The 15,962-nt window shown below is 39.3% G+C and overlaps 1 protein-coding gene across 1 annotated transcript in view; it reads left to right on the forward strand.

The window, feature by feature from the left end:
• The window catches only part of tgfbr1b (transforming growth factor, beta receptor 1 b), a 32,122-nt gene that overhangs the window by 14,258 nt on the left and 1,902 nt on the right, over positions 1–15,962 (forward strand). Inside the window, exons 2-9 of the mRNA XM_088442006.1 lie at positions 2,187–2,438; positions 3,410–3,679; positions 5,513–5,743; positions 7,638–7,805; positions 8,785–8,941; positions 11,074–11,198; positions 11,412–11,542; positions 12,872–15,962. The exon at positions 12,872–15,962 is cut by the window's right edge and continues 1,902 nt beyond it. Of these exons, the coding sequence (XP_088298132.1) occupies positions 2,187–2,438; positions 3,410–3,679; positions 5,513–5,743; positions 7,638–7,805; positions 8,785–8,941; positions 11,074–11,198; positions 11,412–11,542; positions 12,872–12,997 (1,460 nt within the window). The 3' untranslated portion in view covers positions 12,998–15,962. The remainder of the gene's footprint in view (positions 1–2,186; positions 2,439–3,409; positions 3,680–5,512; positions 5,744–7,637; positions 7,806–8,784; positions 8,942–11,073; positions 11,199–11,411; positions 11,543–12,871) is intronic.

A 15,962-nucleotide genomic window follows, 5' to 3' on the forward strand; every position in this document is an offset into this window, starting at 1 on the left:
TTCTCTGTCCTGAGGTAGAGTCAGAGTAGATCAATGTCATCTGGCTTTTATTTAGCTGTCTGCTGAGTCTTTTTCCAACGACCCGCCCGTGACACGCAACGCATGGGCACGCAAATATTTTCAAACCGCCCGTCTGGGCTTCGCCCTCACCACAAGTTCATTTCTCGGAGATGGAAGTCTGCTGTTAGATTGAATCATTCCTTGACTGCCAACGATTCTTTTTATACGTATTTTCGTTATATGAGCACTTTGAGAGATTTTTCGCTAGAATTTCGCTGGCGGATTCTTCATGGTGTTTACGTCAGTGATTTTATATCAAGTAAATTATTTAAAGATTTTTTTTAGGGGTGTGTTGCTTTGTTTTAAGCTAGTCAGCCATGACTGATGGTACCATTGAGCTACTGTCTATTTTGTGCTAGAGTGAAGGACACTTTAATGACAAGGAATAAATGAGGATAATTTTCGGTTCTCACAGTAAGAAATTGCATCTTTCACGTTTTTTTTTTTTTTTTAAATTCCTGTCATTTGTGACAAATCAGAAAAGACGCGGTTAAGCTAGCGCGGTTGTGTCGGTCACTCAGTCGCATTAGGCGTGTCCGAAGCGATCCCGCAAGTATTTATTTGGATTGGGGACTGGACTCACATCAAACCATTCCATCTTCTCCGCTTCCACATTCTGGAGGTGCCCTGTGATGGTTTTGACTCCGAGCGAGAGTGTTAACATCCTTTGGGGTTCGGGTTTCGGCCCAGATTGGGGTTGGCATGGCATAGCTATTCGCGTCACTATTAGCTAGGCCTGGGAATTTCTTCATTTAAAGAACTACGAGTTAATTTGATTTCGAAGTATTTTTTATTCCATTGTCGGTTTGGCCCGTAACGTGTCAAAATAAGCTTATTTTTCAAAGTAAAAGTAGATTTTTTTTGCTGCAACACGATAATCAGTCTGCTTTCACAGAGGACTAAATAAATTAGAATTCTCGGTATTAAAATTTCTCGGACAATTTTACGGCTCTGAACGATTGATCGATGACCAAAATCCCCATTTTTAGGCATTCTAAAAATAAATAATTATGCATTTGGTAATCAATTTGTTGTTGACAAATCAATTCATTATCACACCTTTAATTTGTTTACTCATATGGTTTCTTTGCACGGTGCAGTCAAGGCATAATTATGGACTTTTTCGTGATTACGCACCCATTTATTTATGTACTGCAGATTATTTTGTGGACTCCCAGGAGTCCTTAAATGCAGCAATCATGATTAATTTTTTGTTAATTATTTTGCCGCAAATTACAACATCGCCTTCGGGTGCAGTCATGCTGCTGCTGTCATGCTTTTGCTCAACCCTCCACTCCTGACATACGTGCACGAGAACGCATCAGTCCCTTCCCATCACTTCCTTCCCATTTCACCAATTGATAAAATGCACATCCTACATTATATACATATAATGTGTGTGTGTGTGTATTTATATATATATATATATATATATATATATATATATATATATAAATACACACACACATTATATATATATATATATAAATAAATAAATACACACACACATATATATATATATATATATATATATATATATATATATATATATATATATATATATATATATATATAAATACACACACACATTATATATATATATATATATATAAATAAATAAATAAATACACACACACACATATATATATATATATATATATATAAATACACACACACACACATATATATATATATATATATATATATATATATATATATATATATAAATACACACACACATATATATATATATATATATATATATATATATATATACATACATACATACATACATACACATATATATATATATATACATATATATAAGTTGAATAAATCAGACACTGATGGCATGTTTTAAGTTTTTTTTTTTCAACCCTAAAATATTTTGCACAGGTTAAGGCTGTAAGATTTTACAGCGGGTACGTCATTAAAAAAAGGTCGCGAAGCGCTGCCCTAACGTTCGCACAACTCGCTTGCGATTGCGCGGCGCTCGACGCTTGAAGAAAAGCGAGACCAAAGAACATTCATGCAATTTTTGAACGTCTGCGCAGTCCAAGTGGTCAAAACTCTACGAAGACATTCTTTTGTAACCCGGCGCCCATTTCTTCCTCTTTTCCCTGCAGCCCTCCAATGTCACTGCGAGCGCTGCAGTGCCAACTCGAGCTGTACGACAGATGGCGTCTGTTTCGTCAATATCCGCAAGACGGGCAACCGGTTGACGACGGAGCTGCGCCAGTGCGTTCCCGAAAAAGAACTGTTCCCGCGGGATCGACCCTTCATCTGCGCCCCATCCGTCAAGCACGACACGGGCCTTTATCCCATTTGCTGTACCACCGATTATTGCAACAAGGACCCCGACCTTACCGTTTTCCCCGGTGAGACTACACATCATTCTTTGAATATTTTCAAAAGGAACCCACGCTGTCGGTTTTGGTCCCACAAGACTTGGACCAAGCTGACATTTTATCAGATGGTTATAAATGCAAAGAAATATATAAGCATTACTTTGGGTGACAGTCCATTTTATTGGCATCCATGAAAATGAGGTTTTTTTTTCTTTATATATCGGAACAATCCTCTCTCGCCTTTTACTATTTTTTAGTTTAGATTGGTCGAACGACTGCATTTTTTGAAGAACACTAAAAAATATATATATATTATTTTGATATGACTGTATTTTTCATACTATAAGGCGCACCATATTATAAGGCAGTGCTTTCCCACCCCTAGGAAAGAGAAAACTTTTCACTCCCCCCATGTGCTGACTATAAATAAAATTATTATCTATTAAAAATGTAAGCGTACCTAAACCTGTATTATGTATCCCAATGTAAATCAACTTTTTTTTTGCAGCGTTTATAGGGGTTACAGCTTAGTCTAAAACTGAAAAAAACAAGTGCATCAAAGCGCCTGAAGCTTAAAAAAAAAATCTTTTTTTTTTTTGCAGTTACACATGAGAAAAGCAAAGCCTTTTCCCTATGGTACATACATTTGATTTTTTTTATTTCAACATGAGTGAGCAGTAACGCCTGCTAAAATTTCTTTCGATCAACTTGAGTGATCACAGATAACCTCAAGAGGATAAAGCATTGAGAGTCTTTTTACTTAAGACTCCTTCAAGGTGTCTATTATGACAGCGAGGCGTCAGAGACTTGCTTTTGAAATTGCTTTTGGAGCCAGTGTATTTTTGAGGACCGCTTTGAGGTTACTGTTATTTCACTCCTAAATTGCCCATGATGGAAGGCGTTTTATTCGGCGTCTTCCTTTTTAGCCGCAGATGTCGGATTTCTTATTGTTCTTTTCTTTAAATATTCTGTGTGTGTTTTTTTCTTTTCTTTTCCTGCAGTGCCGACTGCAAACACTCCATCTCTGGGACCCGTGGCTCTTGCCGCGGTGATCGCCGGGCCCGTGTGTATATTTTGTCTGCTGCTGGTTTTGGCATTCTACGTGTGCCATAGCCACAGGGGGTTAGGGGCGGGCGGGGCGGGGGCACATCACCACCACCATCACCGCGTGCCCAATGAGGAAGATCCCTCCATGGACCACCCCTTCATTACCGTTGGCACAACGCTGAAGGACCTGATCTATGATATGACCACCTCAGGTTCAGGATCAGGTATGCCGCTGTTTGTGACTGCTTTTGGAGTTATCATATTAAGTACACTGAATCACAGGTTTGGATTGAAATGCACGAGTGGAGTTTCTATTTAATATCACGTTAAATCAAGAAAATAGAATAGACTCACTCAAGGTAATGCCACACGCGAGGATGACTTAGCTGCTTAATCAAGCAAATGTCTGACGGTAAATTGCACCGCCAGTCGCTATTGCCGTCAGATAGTTACTGAGCTGGAGGAAGAAGAGTGCTATTTAAACATTCATTCTTCATTTTCTGCCCAACCACAGCATGACTACGTACTTCCCACCGCCTCATGGTATTTCACACACACATATAAATATATATGTGTATCTGTGTATATATATATATATATATATATATATATATATATTTATATACTGTATTTTCCACAATATAAGGCACACATAAAAGCCTTATTTTTTTTAAAAAAAGATGATGGGTGCGCCTAATAATCAGGTGCGCCTTTAGTGCGGATATATATACGGTGTGTGTATGTATATATGTATATATAACACACACACACACACACACACACACCGTATTTTCCGCACTATAAGGCGCACCTAAAAGCCCTTTTTTTTTTTTTTTTTAAAGCTGATGGTGCGCCTTATAATCAGGTGCGCCTTATAGTGTGGATATATATACGGTGTCTGTGTGTGTATATATATATATTTATATATATATATATATATATATATATATATATACATATATACATATATATATATATATATATATATACATATATACACATATATATATATATATATATATATATATATATATATATATATATATACATATATACATATATATATATATATATATATACATATATATATACATATATATATATATATATACATATATATATATATATATATACGTATATATATATATGTATATACATATATATATATATATATATATGTATATACATATATATATATATATATATATACGTATATACATATATATATATATATATATATATATATATATATATATATATATATATATATATACACACACACACAAATCATTTCAGATATGATCTTTTTCAATCAAAAGCGTTTTTTCGTTTGTATATACATACTTAAGTCTAGAAATACTTAATATATAAAGTATATAAATACTTAAGTGTATAATAGTATGTATATATGCTTATTTTGTCGCACGAAAAAAATGTCATCAAATATTAATAATGTAATTAGGTAGATGTTAATAATCACAATAATACCAATATCACATTCAACACCCATATTTCATGTTTTTCATCTATTTATAATTTTCCCACACTGGACCAGAAAACCAGCAAAAATGTCATTAAGAGCAACATTGAATATTGCAATATTTTCACTTTCAGTCTGCGTCGGCAAAGCTGCGCGTACTTATCTGTTCTGGCTTGAGTCATCCCTGGGGAGAGTGTGGCACCTCTTGCATCCTGCCAAAGGAACGAGCGCTTGCTTCCAATCCTTGGAGCTTTTTACACCATATTGCACAATGTGAAATTGTGCGTGTGATTGATGCAATGTATAAATGTGAGGTGTGGGCTTATTTTAGTTACTCTTCTCACTTGGACCGAATCTGCGTTTGTGTGGGGGTTTCCTGGTATCATCATAAGATTTGAAATGAATTCTCATGTTTTGCTTCCTTCTCAGCCCTTTGCCAAATTTATGACTGTAGCATGTGGTCCACGGCAGTTTCATTTCCTAGCTTGTAAAAAAAAAAATACCTGACATGTTTGTTTTTTTTACATTCACTGAAGTTGGTGATGGCATTTTTAACGGCCATCTGCTTTTCTGCCAGGCTTACCACTTCTCGTCCAGAGAACCATCGCCAGGACCATCATCCTCCAGGAGAGCATAGGAAAGGGCCGTTTCGGGGAGGTTTGGCGAGGAAAATGGCGCGGCGAGGAAGTGGCCGTCAAGATTTTCTCCTCCCGGGAGGAACGGTCTTGGTTCCGCGAAGCCGAGATCTACCAAACGGTGATGCTGCGACACGAGAACATTTTGGGCTTCATCGCCGCAGACAACAAAGGTGAGCTATTCCAAGAGTACGCTTCGAAAATCAAGTTCGGCGAGAGCAATATTACTATTTCGAGGTTTTGAGGCCGTACCTTAAAACGTCAATAGATCTTTCGAAAACGGCGTTCGTGTGCAAACGCGCGCGTCGGCAGCTTGAATACGGGTGCTCCTTGAGATTTCACAGTACAAAGGAAAGCGTCGCCGAAGGTGAAGTCGCGCAGGCGGTTGTTGGGTGGGAACGGGCAGACTGCTAGACGGTGTGGAGGAGTCAAACTCCCCAGTGAAGACGCGGCAGACATCAGCAAAACCGCACGCGCGAACATCTCCCACAATACGACAACGCAGGTCTTCTCCCGATGATCCGATTCTGAAACGAAGATGACAGGCAAACGCATCTACATCTCCGAGAAAGTGTCGCAATGCAGTAATAATGGCTTATTATTCCCTCCTCCGACTGCCCGTGTCAATGGGCCTTTTGAGCCGAGGAAAGAAAAGAGAGACAATATTTGCTATCTTGACAGCTTTCCGTACACTGGACCCAATTAATACAGGTTTTTTTTTAATAATTAAGTTACCCGCTAAAATAAACGGGAGCCAAAACAGAACATAGCCTTAGGATATGTGCTAGCTATCGGGCCCTTGTGTTTAATCCCATCAATTGTGCATTACGCTGTTGGACAATGTTCTACGCGGGGCGGGCAGAGTAAGCATACAAAGTGAGCACAGGAAAAGCGATCGAGCTCCACTTTAGCCGCATTTTATTCCCCCTTCCTTCACAACACATGTTGCTATATGATTTATCCTATTTTTGCACACCGGATTATAAGGCGCCGTCTCAATGAACAGGTGTACAGTGATCCCCCCCCTACTTCGCGATTAATGGGGGTTGACTGAAATATCGCCGCAGTAACCATAAACAATCCTTTTTTGTGTATATTTTACTTCCTTTCTCCTATTATTTAACATTACATTATCCTTATTGACATTATTAACATGATTGTATATTCATTATATAATATTGAGACTGCGATGTGCCTTATAGTCCAAAAAAATCTGGCACTTTAAGTAGTCATCCACATTTTCTGAACTTCCCCTTCATAGTCTTCTTAAAGTCAAATCTAATCAACCTTAAGCAGCAGTAAATTCCCGGCTTACCTTATTTAAATTTTTGGCTGCATTGCACTGAAAAGCTCCATTAGAATTGTCTGAACTCTTTCAGTCTCCTTCCTCTTTCATCTTCAGACGTTTATTGGCAGTCGGCAAACAACTTTTGGCGCGCATTACCGCCACCCACGTCTGCTCGTGCTTTGAGTAAGTGCTTTGATGGCACTTGAAATAAGATCTTCCGTATAATAATTCATACATACAATTACTTTGTTTATAACCCAAGTTGCCAGTGGGTCACAAACAGAGGTTAAAAGTTTACATTTTTATATATATATATATATATATATATATATATATATATGTGTGTGTGTGCACGTAACGTACTTAAACAGATGCGGATACACTTCTTGGCTAATTGCTAAAAACATACCATAACGCGAGCATTCCATATAGCTTAATGGGAAAAAATGTTGTTTTTAGTATTTAGCTTTCAAGTATGTTCAACTGTATTAGCACGTCTGTTCAAAACATACAGTATTTCCCATACCGGGTTTCAAGTTACGGATCAAGTAAGGAAATAGGCCCCATAACATGGATTAAGTACAGAAATGGTCCCCATAATGTATAATGCATTTAATAGTAAGGTGCACTGTACTGTGCGGTTCAAAAAACACAGTAAACACAGTTCAAATGAGTTTGCCAGCTACTTTTTGTGTGAAATAACTAAAATGAGCATATACGCACACGCACCCTGTGTTCCTTTTGATCGTGTTTGTACCGGATTCACTTCTTTTCTGCAGATAACGGGACGTGGACTCAACTGTGGCTGGTGTCGGACTACCACGAGCACGGCTCTCTGTTCGACTACCTAAACCGCTATACCGTCACCGTTGAAGGCATGATCAAGCTGTCGCTTTCCACGGCGAGTGGTTTGGCCCACCTCCATATGGAAATCGTCGGAACACAAGGTGAGTAACCACGAATATCAATCGAAATCGTCTTGGCTAGACTGTTTTAATTACTTTAAACGCCCCCACGGAAATGCGCGTCAAAACGAAGGCCAATGAATGACAATGGAAAACGTTTTCTCCGAAGCGAGGCTTCTGAATGTTTTTTCTACATTTTCCATCAGGCTGGGAGAGAGAAAACGAAAACAACTCCAAAATAGCGTCGCTTTTTTTTCTACCCATTACCCACGTCGACAAATTGCCTGAACTTCCACACAGAAAGCGCGAAGGCAAACTTGAACTCGCCTGAGGCTAAAAGCGTCAAACTGTAGAGCCTCTCCAACTGTCAAAGATCTATTTTGTACTTTGCCCGAGTGAAGTGCCTTGGGTTTAACGGCGCAACGTTCCGAAATTTCAAACGTTGCGAAAGCTGCCTATGAAAAATATATTCACCATTACCATTCCATAAGACCGCATTTGCGTTACTAGTTAAGAGCGCTCATGCCGAGGAGAACCGACAAGCGATTCGGCTCACTGTATTGTTGCTCCCCATCGCCCTGGATTTTTTTTTTTTTTTAAAACCCGTCTCCAAATGATTTGCTAGTCCATCAATTCTATACTGGGAAGGAAAACATTTAAGACGCTTGTCAATCTTTCCGTAGTGGATGTACCTTTGATTTTAGTTGACGTCAAGGTCAGACTGCACAATGCAAAGCAAAGCACTTAGATTAAGAGCCGCATGGCACTCAGAATGTTAAACACCGTGCATGTTTCCAAGGCGTATAGTGTACATTAGCGATAATAGCGTGTGGTAAACAACTCCAGGGTCAAAAGGAAGTACAGCAACAAACAACGATTTTATAAACGTGATTTGCCGTTGTATAATACACCTATCCGGAAAACATAGCAGAACTGTATACAAATGTTTTTAATCGGCTGTAATACATAAGCAGTTTTTAGCGAGTCGGTCTCAGGTCTTTGACTCCGCCCCCCCTTGCAGGTAAACCGGCGATCGCTCACCGAGACCTGAAGTCCAAGAACATTCTGGTGAAGAAGAACGGAACATGCTGCATCGCGGATTTAGGTCTAGCCGTTCGGCATGACTCGGCGACCGATACGATTGACATCGCGCCAAATCACAGAGTGGGAACCAAAAGGTTAGCATCTGTCACATTAAGCCATCGCTTCATTCGTTCGGTGCCAATCACGGCTGTGGACGTCAAAGGTCCAACTGTATTAGCTGCTAGCGGAAAATCCTGAAAACTCAGACGGGTTTTTGAATCGTTTTCATTACCTTCTCAACGCCGCCACATGTCAGTCATCCATTATTGTCGACAGTCCTCCCCATCCAGATGGCGCAACTTGAGTGTCGGTCGGAGTCCAAACCATTGGAGACAAATTGACAGATGAGCTCACGCAGGCCCTAAAGACATTAAGCTCATGACTGTCGTCGAGACAGATTTCTAAATATACAATGTTGGATACGACGGTTCTCAAATCTGAAGAACGAGAGATTTTGACGGCGTTTTCTGTCGGTATGGGGAAATCTAATGTCATTTTTTGAAAATTCCCTAGCTTTTCAAAACAAAGGGCAAATTAATTGGAACATGAAGCGACGTCTTGCTAAATCCGCTTCCAGCCAATGCCTTTATTTTGTACGAATGTGCATTGTAATTAGCAATCAAGACAGAAAATTTCGCTTTTTTTTTTTTCTTTCCCAACCATAAATGATTTATGCCGAGTAGCAACTCACGAGACAATGCGGTCAAAGTGGAGTAAAGATTTTTGACGGGCATGTGTTTGAAAATACGTGTATATTTTCAAATATGTTTAAACGCATTTGCGAGTACGTGCGATCGTACTTCCACATACCTCCGAACAAACTGTAGATGCTAAAAATATAGCACAGCATGTTGGCGAGCATACCCTGTAGCATTATGAGAAAAAAATGCTATATTATTAGCATTTGGCTAATGAATGTACTTGCAAATACGTTTAAACGTACTTGTAAATTCTTCCAAACATACTTGTATGCTACATGCTAAAAACAGTCTTTATCCGCTTAGTGTGTTGATGAACATAATTTGTAGCATTATGGGAACAAATGCTATGTTATTAGCATTTAGCTTACAAATATGTCTGAATGTATTCGCAAATACGTTCCAACTTACTCGGAAATACTACCGAAGGTATTACTAGGCTAAATGCTAAAAATATAGCATTTGTTCCCATATTGTTGCATTGATGAGCATACCTTGTAGAGTTATGGCAAAAAAATTAGCATTTATCTTTACAAATGTGTTGCAAAACACATCTAAACATATTTGTAGGCTATATGCTGAAAACATAGCATTTGTTCCCATAATGTCACAAATAATGCTTTGCATCGGTTAGGGGAAAAAATATTTCAGTGGGTAAGCCATCGAAAAAGGGGAAAAAAAACAACAGTTGTATAAAAAAGTAAGAAAGATTTGAACGTCATTCAATACATTTGATGTATCAATAAACTACCGAGCCCTTAAACGCTTTGCAGACGTTAAGTGGATTTTATTATTTCCATAAACGAATGCATAATAATCTCCGCGACGTTACCCGTACAAATGGTAATATTTACATGTTATATTTTTGCACAAATGATAATATTTGCTTCTCCATGTGATCCACTTTGCACACGTGTGTTCCATCTTCATTCTCTGTGTTTAAAAATAAAGAAGTTCCTCCTGGGAACTAAAAAAGCTTTTTCTATGCCCTTTACTTGAAAAGCGTACCAAACAATCTCTAATTGTATGTATAATTTATTATACTGATTACAATCCCTCAAGGGGAAATTTGACTTACACTGTAGTATGTTTTGTGTTGCGCATCACACGGAAAACCGGATCACACACTCGCAACCGACAATGGTAACCTTTTTGTTTCTAACGTTTTTTTGTCCGTACCCTAACTAAAAACAAATGGGCCCAAGCCCGTCGCGGGTTATATTTTACGCTCCAATAGAGAAACTGTGTAAAAGACCGGTTCTAGGTCAAACAGTAATTGAGTTTTAAAACAGTCAAAACAATTTGAGAAACGGTACACCGCGGCACTGGATTGATTAAAAACTAGGACGCGCAGGCTACGCGTTGGTTACGCCGTGCTTTTATCTGTCGTGGCGTTGTGCGGATTTAGCGATTTATATTCCTGCGGGGACAAAGGAGTCATTGTTCCTATTTGTCCTGTACGAATGCTGAAGTAGATCCACGGTGCGCGATAATGGATCCTATATGACGTCCGTATTTTTTCTTTCCAGGTACATGGCGCCAGAAGTCCTTGATGACTCCATAAACATGAAACATTTTGAGTCTTTCAAACGAGCCGACATCTACGCCATGGGGTTGGTCTTCTGGGAGATTGCCAGCCGTTGCTCGATGGGAGGTGAGATTGCGCCGTGGGGTTACTCAAACGACCGGAAGATTGACAAACGGACTGTGTAAAATGATGGGTAAACGGAACAAAATAGCAGTTATTTGGAGAATTATTGACGCCTCTGTTATTAGGGACGGGGCCAAAAAGTGTAGCAGGCAAACCACAAGGGAGAGAATAGCATTTCGTTTGACCTATTTTTTTTTTTTTAAATATGTTTTTCAGGAATCCATGAGGACTACCAGCTGCCATACTATGACCTGGTTCAGTCAGATCCATCCGTAGAGGAAATGAGAAAGGTGGTTTGTGAGCAGAAGCTTCGCCCGAACATTCCTAACCGCTGGCAGAGTTGCGAGGTAAAAATAATTGTAGATATAAATTACAATATGTATTTCCCAGTGAAAAAAATAACAGGTGTGTTTTAACTTTCACTGGCCACGTTTTTCTATTTTTAAGTCCTAAACAGGCAAGAATTTTCTGGATTTTAGAGAAATTTTGGGGCGCGTTAGAATTTAAGCAATGGCCGTTTACGGACGCTTTCGGTTGTTTAAGTTATCAGTCGAAAATGGCCCCTGTGCCCGGTAAAGGGTTAATAGAAACATTTTGGATATTTTACTATATGTACGTACTTATACTATGTACTTACTATATGTACTTTTGGAAATTTTCATTGAAAAGGCGCGCTGATAATTTGAGAAATGGCTAATTGAAATGGCTTATAATGACTGTAAGAATAATAATCACAAATAATATGCGCTAGATAAGCTTGAAAATTGGGAGTTGACTATGTAATTCGGTAGCGTTGGCAGGTATGATTTGGTCCTAAAAATGCGTTTTTTCAATAACGATAAACCGTGAATCTCAAACTATAAGTCGCACAGGTACGTAAGCAGCAACAATAAACATTTAGCATAAATAAATAAATAAATAAATAAAAAGCTGCACTGGACTCTAAGACGCAGGGCTCAAATCATGAGAAAAAAGTTAACACTGATAGTCCGAAATTTTGTTTGTGTTTTCCAGACAAAAAGGTACACCAAATAAAACCTCCAATCGTGAACAAAATATGTTCCAAAATTTTGATAGGAGTTTGTCCAATTTTTTTTAACAAATATATTTCTCCAAAAGAAGCAAGTACAATATTGAATTGCTTTTAGAGTTAAACTGTCCATATCATAAAATATTAAAATGATTACCGTATTTTCCGCACTATGAGGCGCACCTAAAAGCCTTAATTTTTTTAAAAAAAAAAAAGCTGATGGTGCTCCTTATAATCAGGTGCGCCTTATATATGGATGAATATTGAGATTGGAATTGGCAGATGGGGAATGAAGTGATAAAGTAAGCTTTACCTGTTTCTTTTGCGTGTTTACAGTCGAACAAAGTTGCTCATATTGACAATGAGTTATGCTATTGAGAGTTATTATTGTTATTACTTTGAGTAATACTATATTGTGATTGAAAATGTAATTTATTGAGGGTGCGCCTTATAATCCGGTGCGCCTCAAATGTGGAAAAAGTTTGAAAATATGTCATTAATTGAGGGTGCGCCTTATAATCCGGCGCGCCTTATAGTGCGGAAAATACGGTAACCGTCGTAAAAGTGTAACAATCCACCGTCACAAGTGCTTATGTCATTTTGACTTTACATTAACGTCAAACTGCGTTATCCGTCCTCTCCGCAGGCTTTACGAGTCATGGCGAAGATCATGAGAGAGTGCTGGTATGCCAACGGCGCCGCCCGGCTCACGGCGCTGCGGATCAAGAAGACCTTGTCGCAACTGAGCCAACAGGAGGGAATCAAGATGTAGACCGCAAGCTACCAAACTCATTTCTGACTTATCCATACGATTAGCATTACATCCTTATCATCGACATTGTCATTCACGTCCCTCCGGGTCGGAAGGGGAATTCAGACATTATTTCCCTGGAGGTTTCCGCGTCTCACCCAAAAAAATCACCAAATGGTGAGTTTAGCGTGTCCGCGATTCCGCGGACGGACGGATTCGCGGTTAAATCTGACGAGGGACGGCGATGCGAGTGGCATTAAAGGAAACCCCGGCCCAGGAAGACCCCTCAAGACCCCGGCGGAGCAACGGGAGTCCGACCGGTCGGGACTCGATCGCTCGGACGCGCTCAGGTGCATTCGACCGTCGGCCGGGATCACCTGAGACCACTGAGCTGCCTTACATATTTCATCCTCATTTGTATATTAGCCTTTCATTATTCACTTCGCCGGGACGTAAGCTACTCACATTCACTCGATATCTTTTTCCCCTTAATGCGATATGTCACATTAGCCCAGTCCGCAGAGACGATTCACAAACGTTCATTCTTTAAAGAAGGTCCATTATACAAAGAGCTCCCACAACACTAATGCATTCTAGTCTCGGGTTAACCGTGGTTAGTTTGACTCGACGGTGAGAAATACGCAGCGCGGGTAGCAGTTTGTAATTGGAAAAAATGGCAACGATAGCAAGGAAACAAATATGTTCCAACGGTTAATTACCGTATTTTCCTCACCGTATGGCGCACCGTATCATCCATTTCAATGATGGGGTCTATTTCCGTACTTGTAGGGCGCATCGTATTAAGACGCGTACTCAGACATACGATTGGCCCAAAAAATAAATAAAAGGTGAGGGGGAGATTTACGTAATGTTTCCTACGGTTTGTCGTACCGTAGGTAATACGTCATTTTCTACTTGTAGTTTACCGCTCCAGTGTACATGCTGACTATATTATGTAATGTTATTTTATTGTTGCCTGTATATGTGCTGTATGGCTCTTGTATTGTTCTCTGATTGGTTTATCGGCGTATGTATCGTACGTAATATTCCACCATTGCTTTAATTGATGCCGACATACGTTCTGTCAGCGGGAAACGGTGCGACAGTCAAGCGGAACGCTTACCAAAAACATTTTTACAGATTTTTGTAAGGCCAGCTGTCAATTTTTGAGGAAGTTAAAGGCTTGTTTATCGCTTATTTGTAATATTCCCGGATTGGTTTACCGCTTCCAGTGTACGTGCTGAATATATTATGGTTCTCGGATTATTTTAGCGCGGTCTGGATACGTACTGTATGCGTTTTGTGTTATTCTGTAATTGGTTTATCGCTTTCAGCGTATGTACCGTAATATTTCGTGATTGGTTAATTGCCGCCGGCGTACATAATGTTCGTATTCTGTCCGTGTTGTCAGCAGGAAACGGTAGTCAAGCGGAATGCTTCCCAAAATATTTTGACAGATTTTTGGAGTGTGCACTGTCAGTTTTTTTAGAAAATCAAAAGGTTTTTGTTTGCGCCTTATGGTACGGAAAATACGGTAGAGCGAAAGCCGTAAAATGAAGTCGATTTTAAAAACTGCTTTGAAGCTCAGCCCCAACGAATAGTAATTCAATCTTAATCACGTGAGTAGCGCGGAGGACGGACGCACGGAATTTTGCGCAAGATTTCTCATCGCTGCATGGATTTTGCACCGGGTTTTGATTTCCTGACTGTATCATATCCTCATCGCGGATATAGTAAGGTCAGTTTAATTTATTGTTTTATCTTTCGAGTGGCAGGGCATTGTTTTGTTTTGTTTTCGGGGGACATGATGACCTCGTTTGAGTTTTGGCAAACATGCTGCATCATATGCAATTAACGGTAGATAAATGTGTATTTTCTATACTCTGCTAAAAATCACAAACAACAATCAGCTGCCGCCATGCCTTCCTGTCCAGCTGTTACCGGAAAGTGCCAGCGCTTAAAAAAAAAAACTCCTCATATGCCAGCTGCTGTGCAAAGCGTTTGTTTCTGCGTGTGTGCGTATGAGGAGGCCGAGCATACGGTAGCTCGTACTATGCACCCCCCCGCCCCCCCATACAAAAAAAAAAGTCCAGAATTGAAGGAAAGATACAGCATAGCGCACAACGTCAATAGCCTCGACCCTCTGGTGCCATTTCATGACCCCATTTGAACGCGTCAACACACAAACATTTATATGTAGACTAAGCCATAGGTTCTCCAAGTTGTGTATATATATATATTTGGGGTGGGGTTATTTTGTACATTGATGAAAAGCAGAATCATTCTTGTGAGCCTTTTGGGACCAACGACAGGATTTTTTTTGTTTGTACATATATGAAAAGTCCTACGGAAATCTGTTTCAGCATTTATTTAGTATTATTGAAGTCTATTTTAAGGTCCGTATTTTCCCGAGATCATCCTATTTGTTTGTCCGTTTTAATGGACAAGGTAGCTGGTTGACTAGCTAGCTAGCTACCTAAATTAGCGACACAGTTTAGCGCATTTTGCGTCATTTCAACTGAAAAAAAAAATAACTGTGAATGAGCCGTACTGCTGTAAAATTCTCCATATTTCCCATCCTATTTTTGAGTCCACTCTAGTGGACATTTGTTTTCGGTCATGGCTCATTGGAGTTACCCTATTAAGTCCTAGTGTACTCATTTGAGGACATCCAGGCCTTTCCAATGATGTGTTATGTGTTTGAGTGGGGTGCATTTCACCTCTCGGTCTCACAGAGACAAAATGGACACGTGGACACAGATGAATCGGTTGGGCCTCAGGAGGATGTTTTAGTATGCTTTTGTCCCCACTAGTAAAGAAATTCAGTAATTATTTTTCACTTCTATATGACTCGAGAAATAACGATTATTTTAAGAATCGATTTTGTCGATTATTCCATGAATCGGATTTTGAGAATGTATTTTAATTCCTATGCCTTTATCCAAAGAAAATACTTTTTTTTCCTTAAAGACACAACAGAAAATCT

Source organism: Hippichthys cyanospilos, chromosome 19 (genome assembly GCF_059441005.1).
Source record: "Hippichthys cyanospilos isolate Australia breed blue-spotted pipefish chromosome 19, RoL_Hcya_1.0, whole genome shotgun sequence".
Taxonomy (NCBI): domain Eukaryota; kingdom Metazoa; phylum Chordata; class Actinopteri; order Syngnathiformes; family Syngnathidae; genus Hippichthys; species Hippichthys cyanospilos.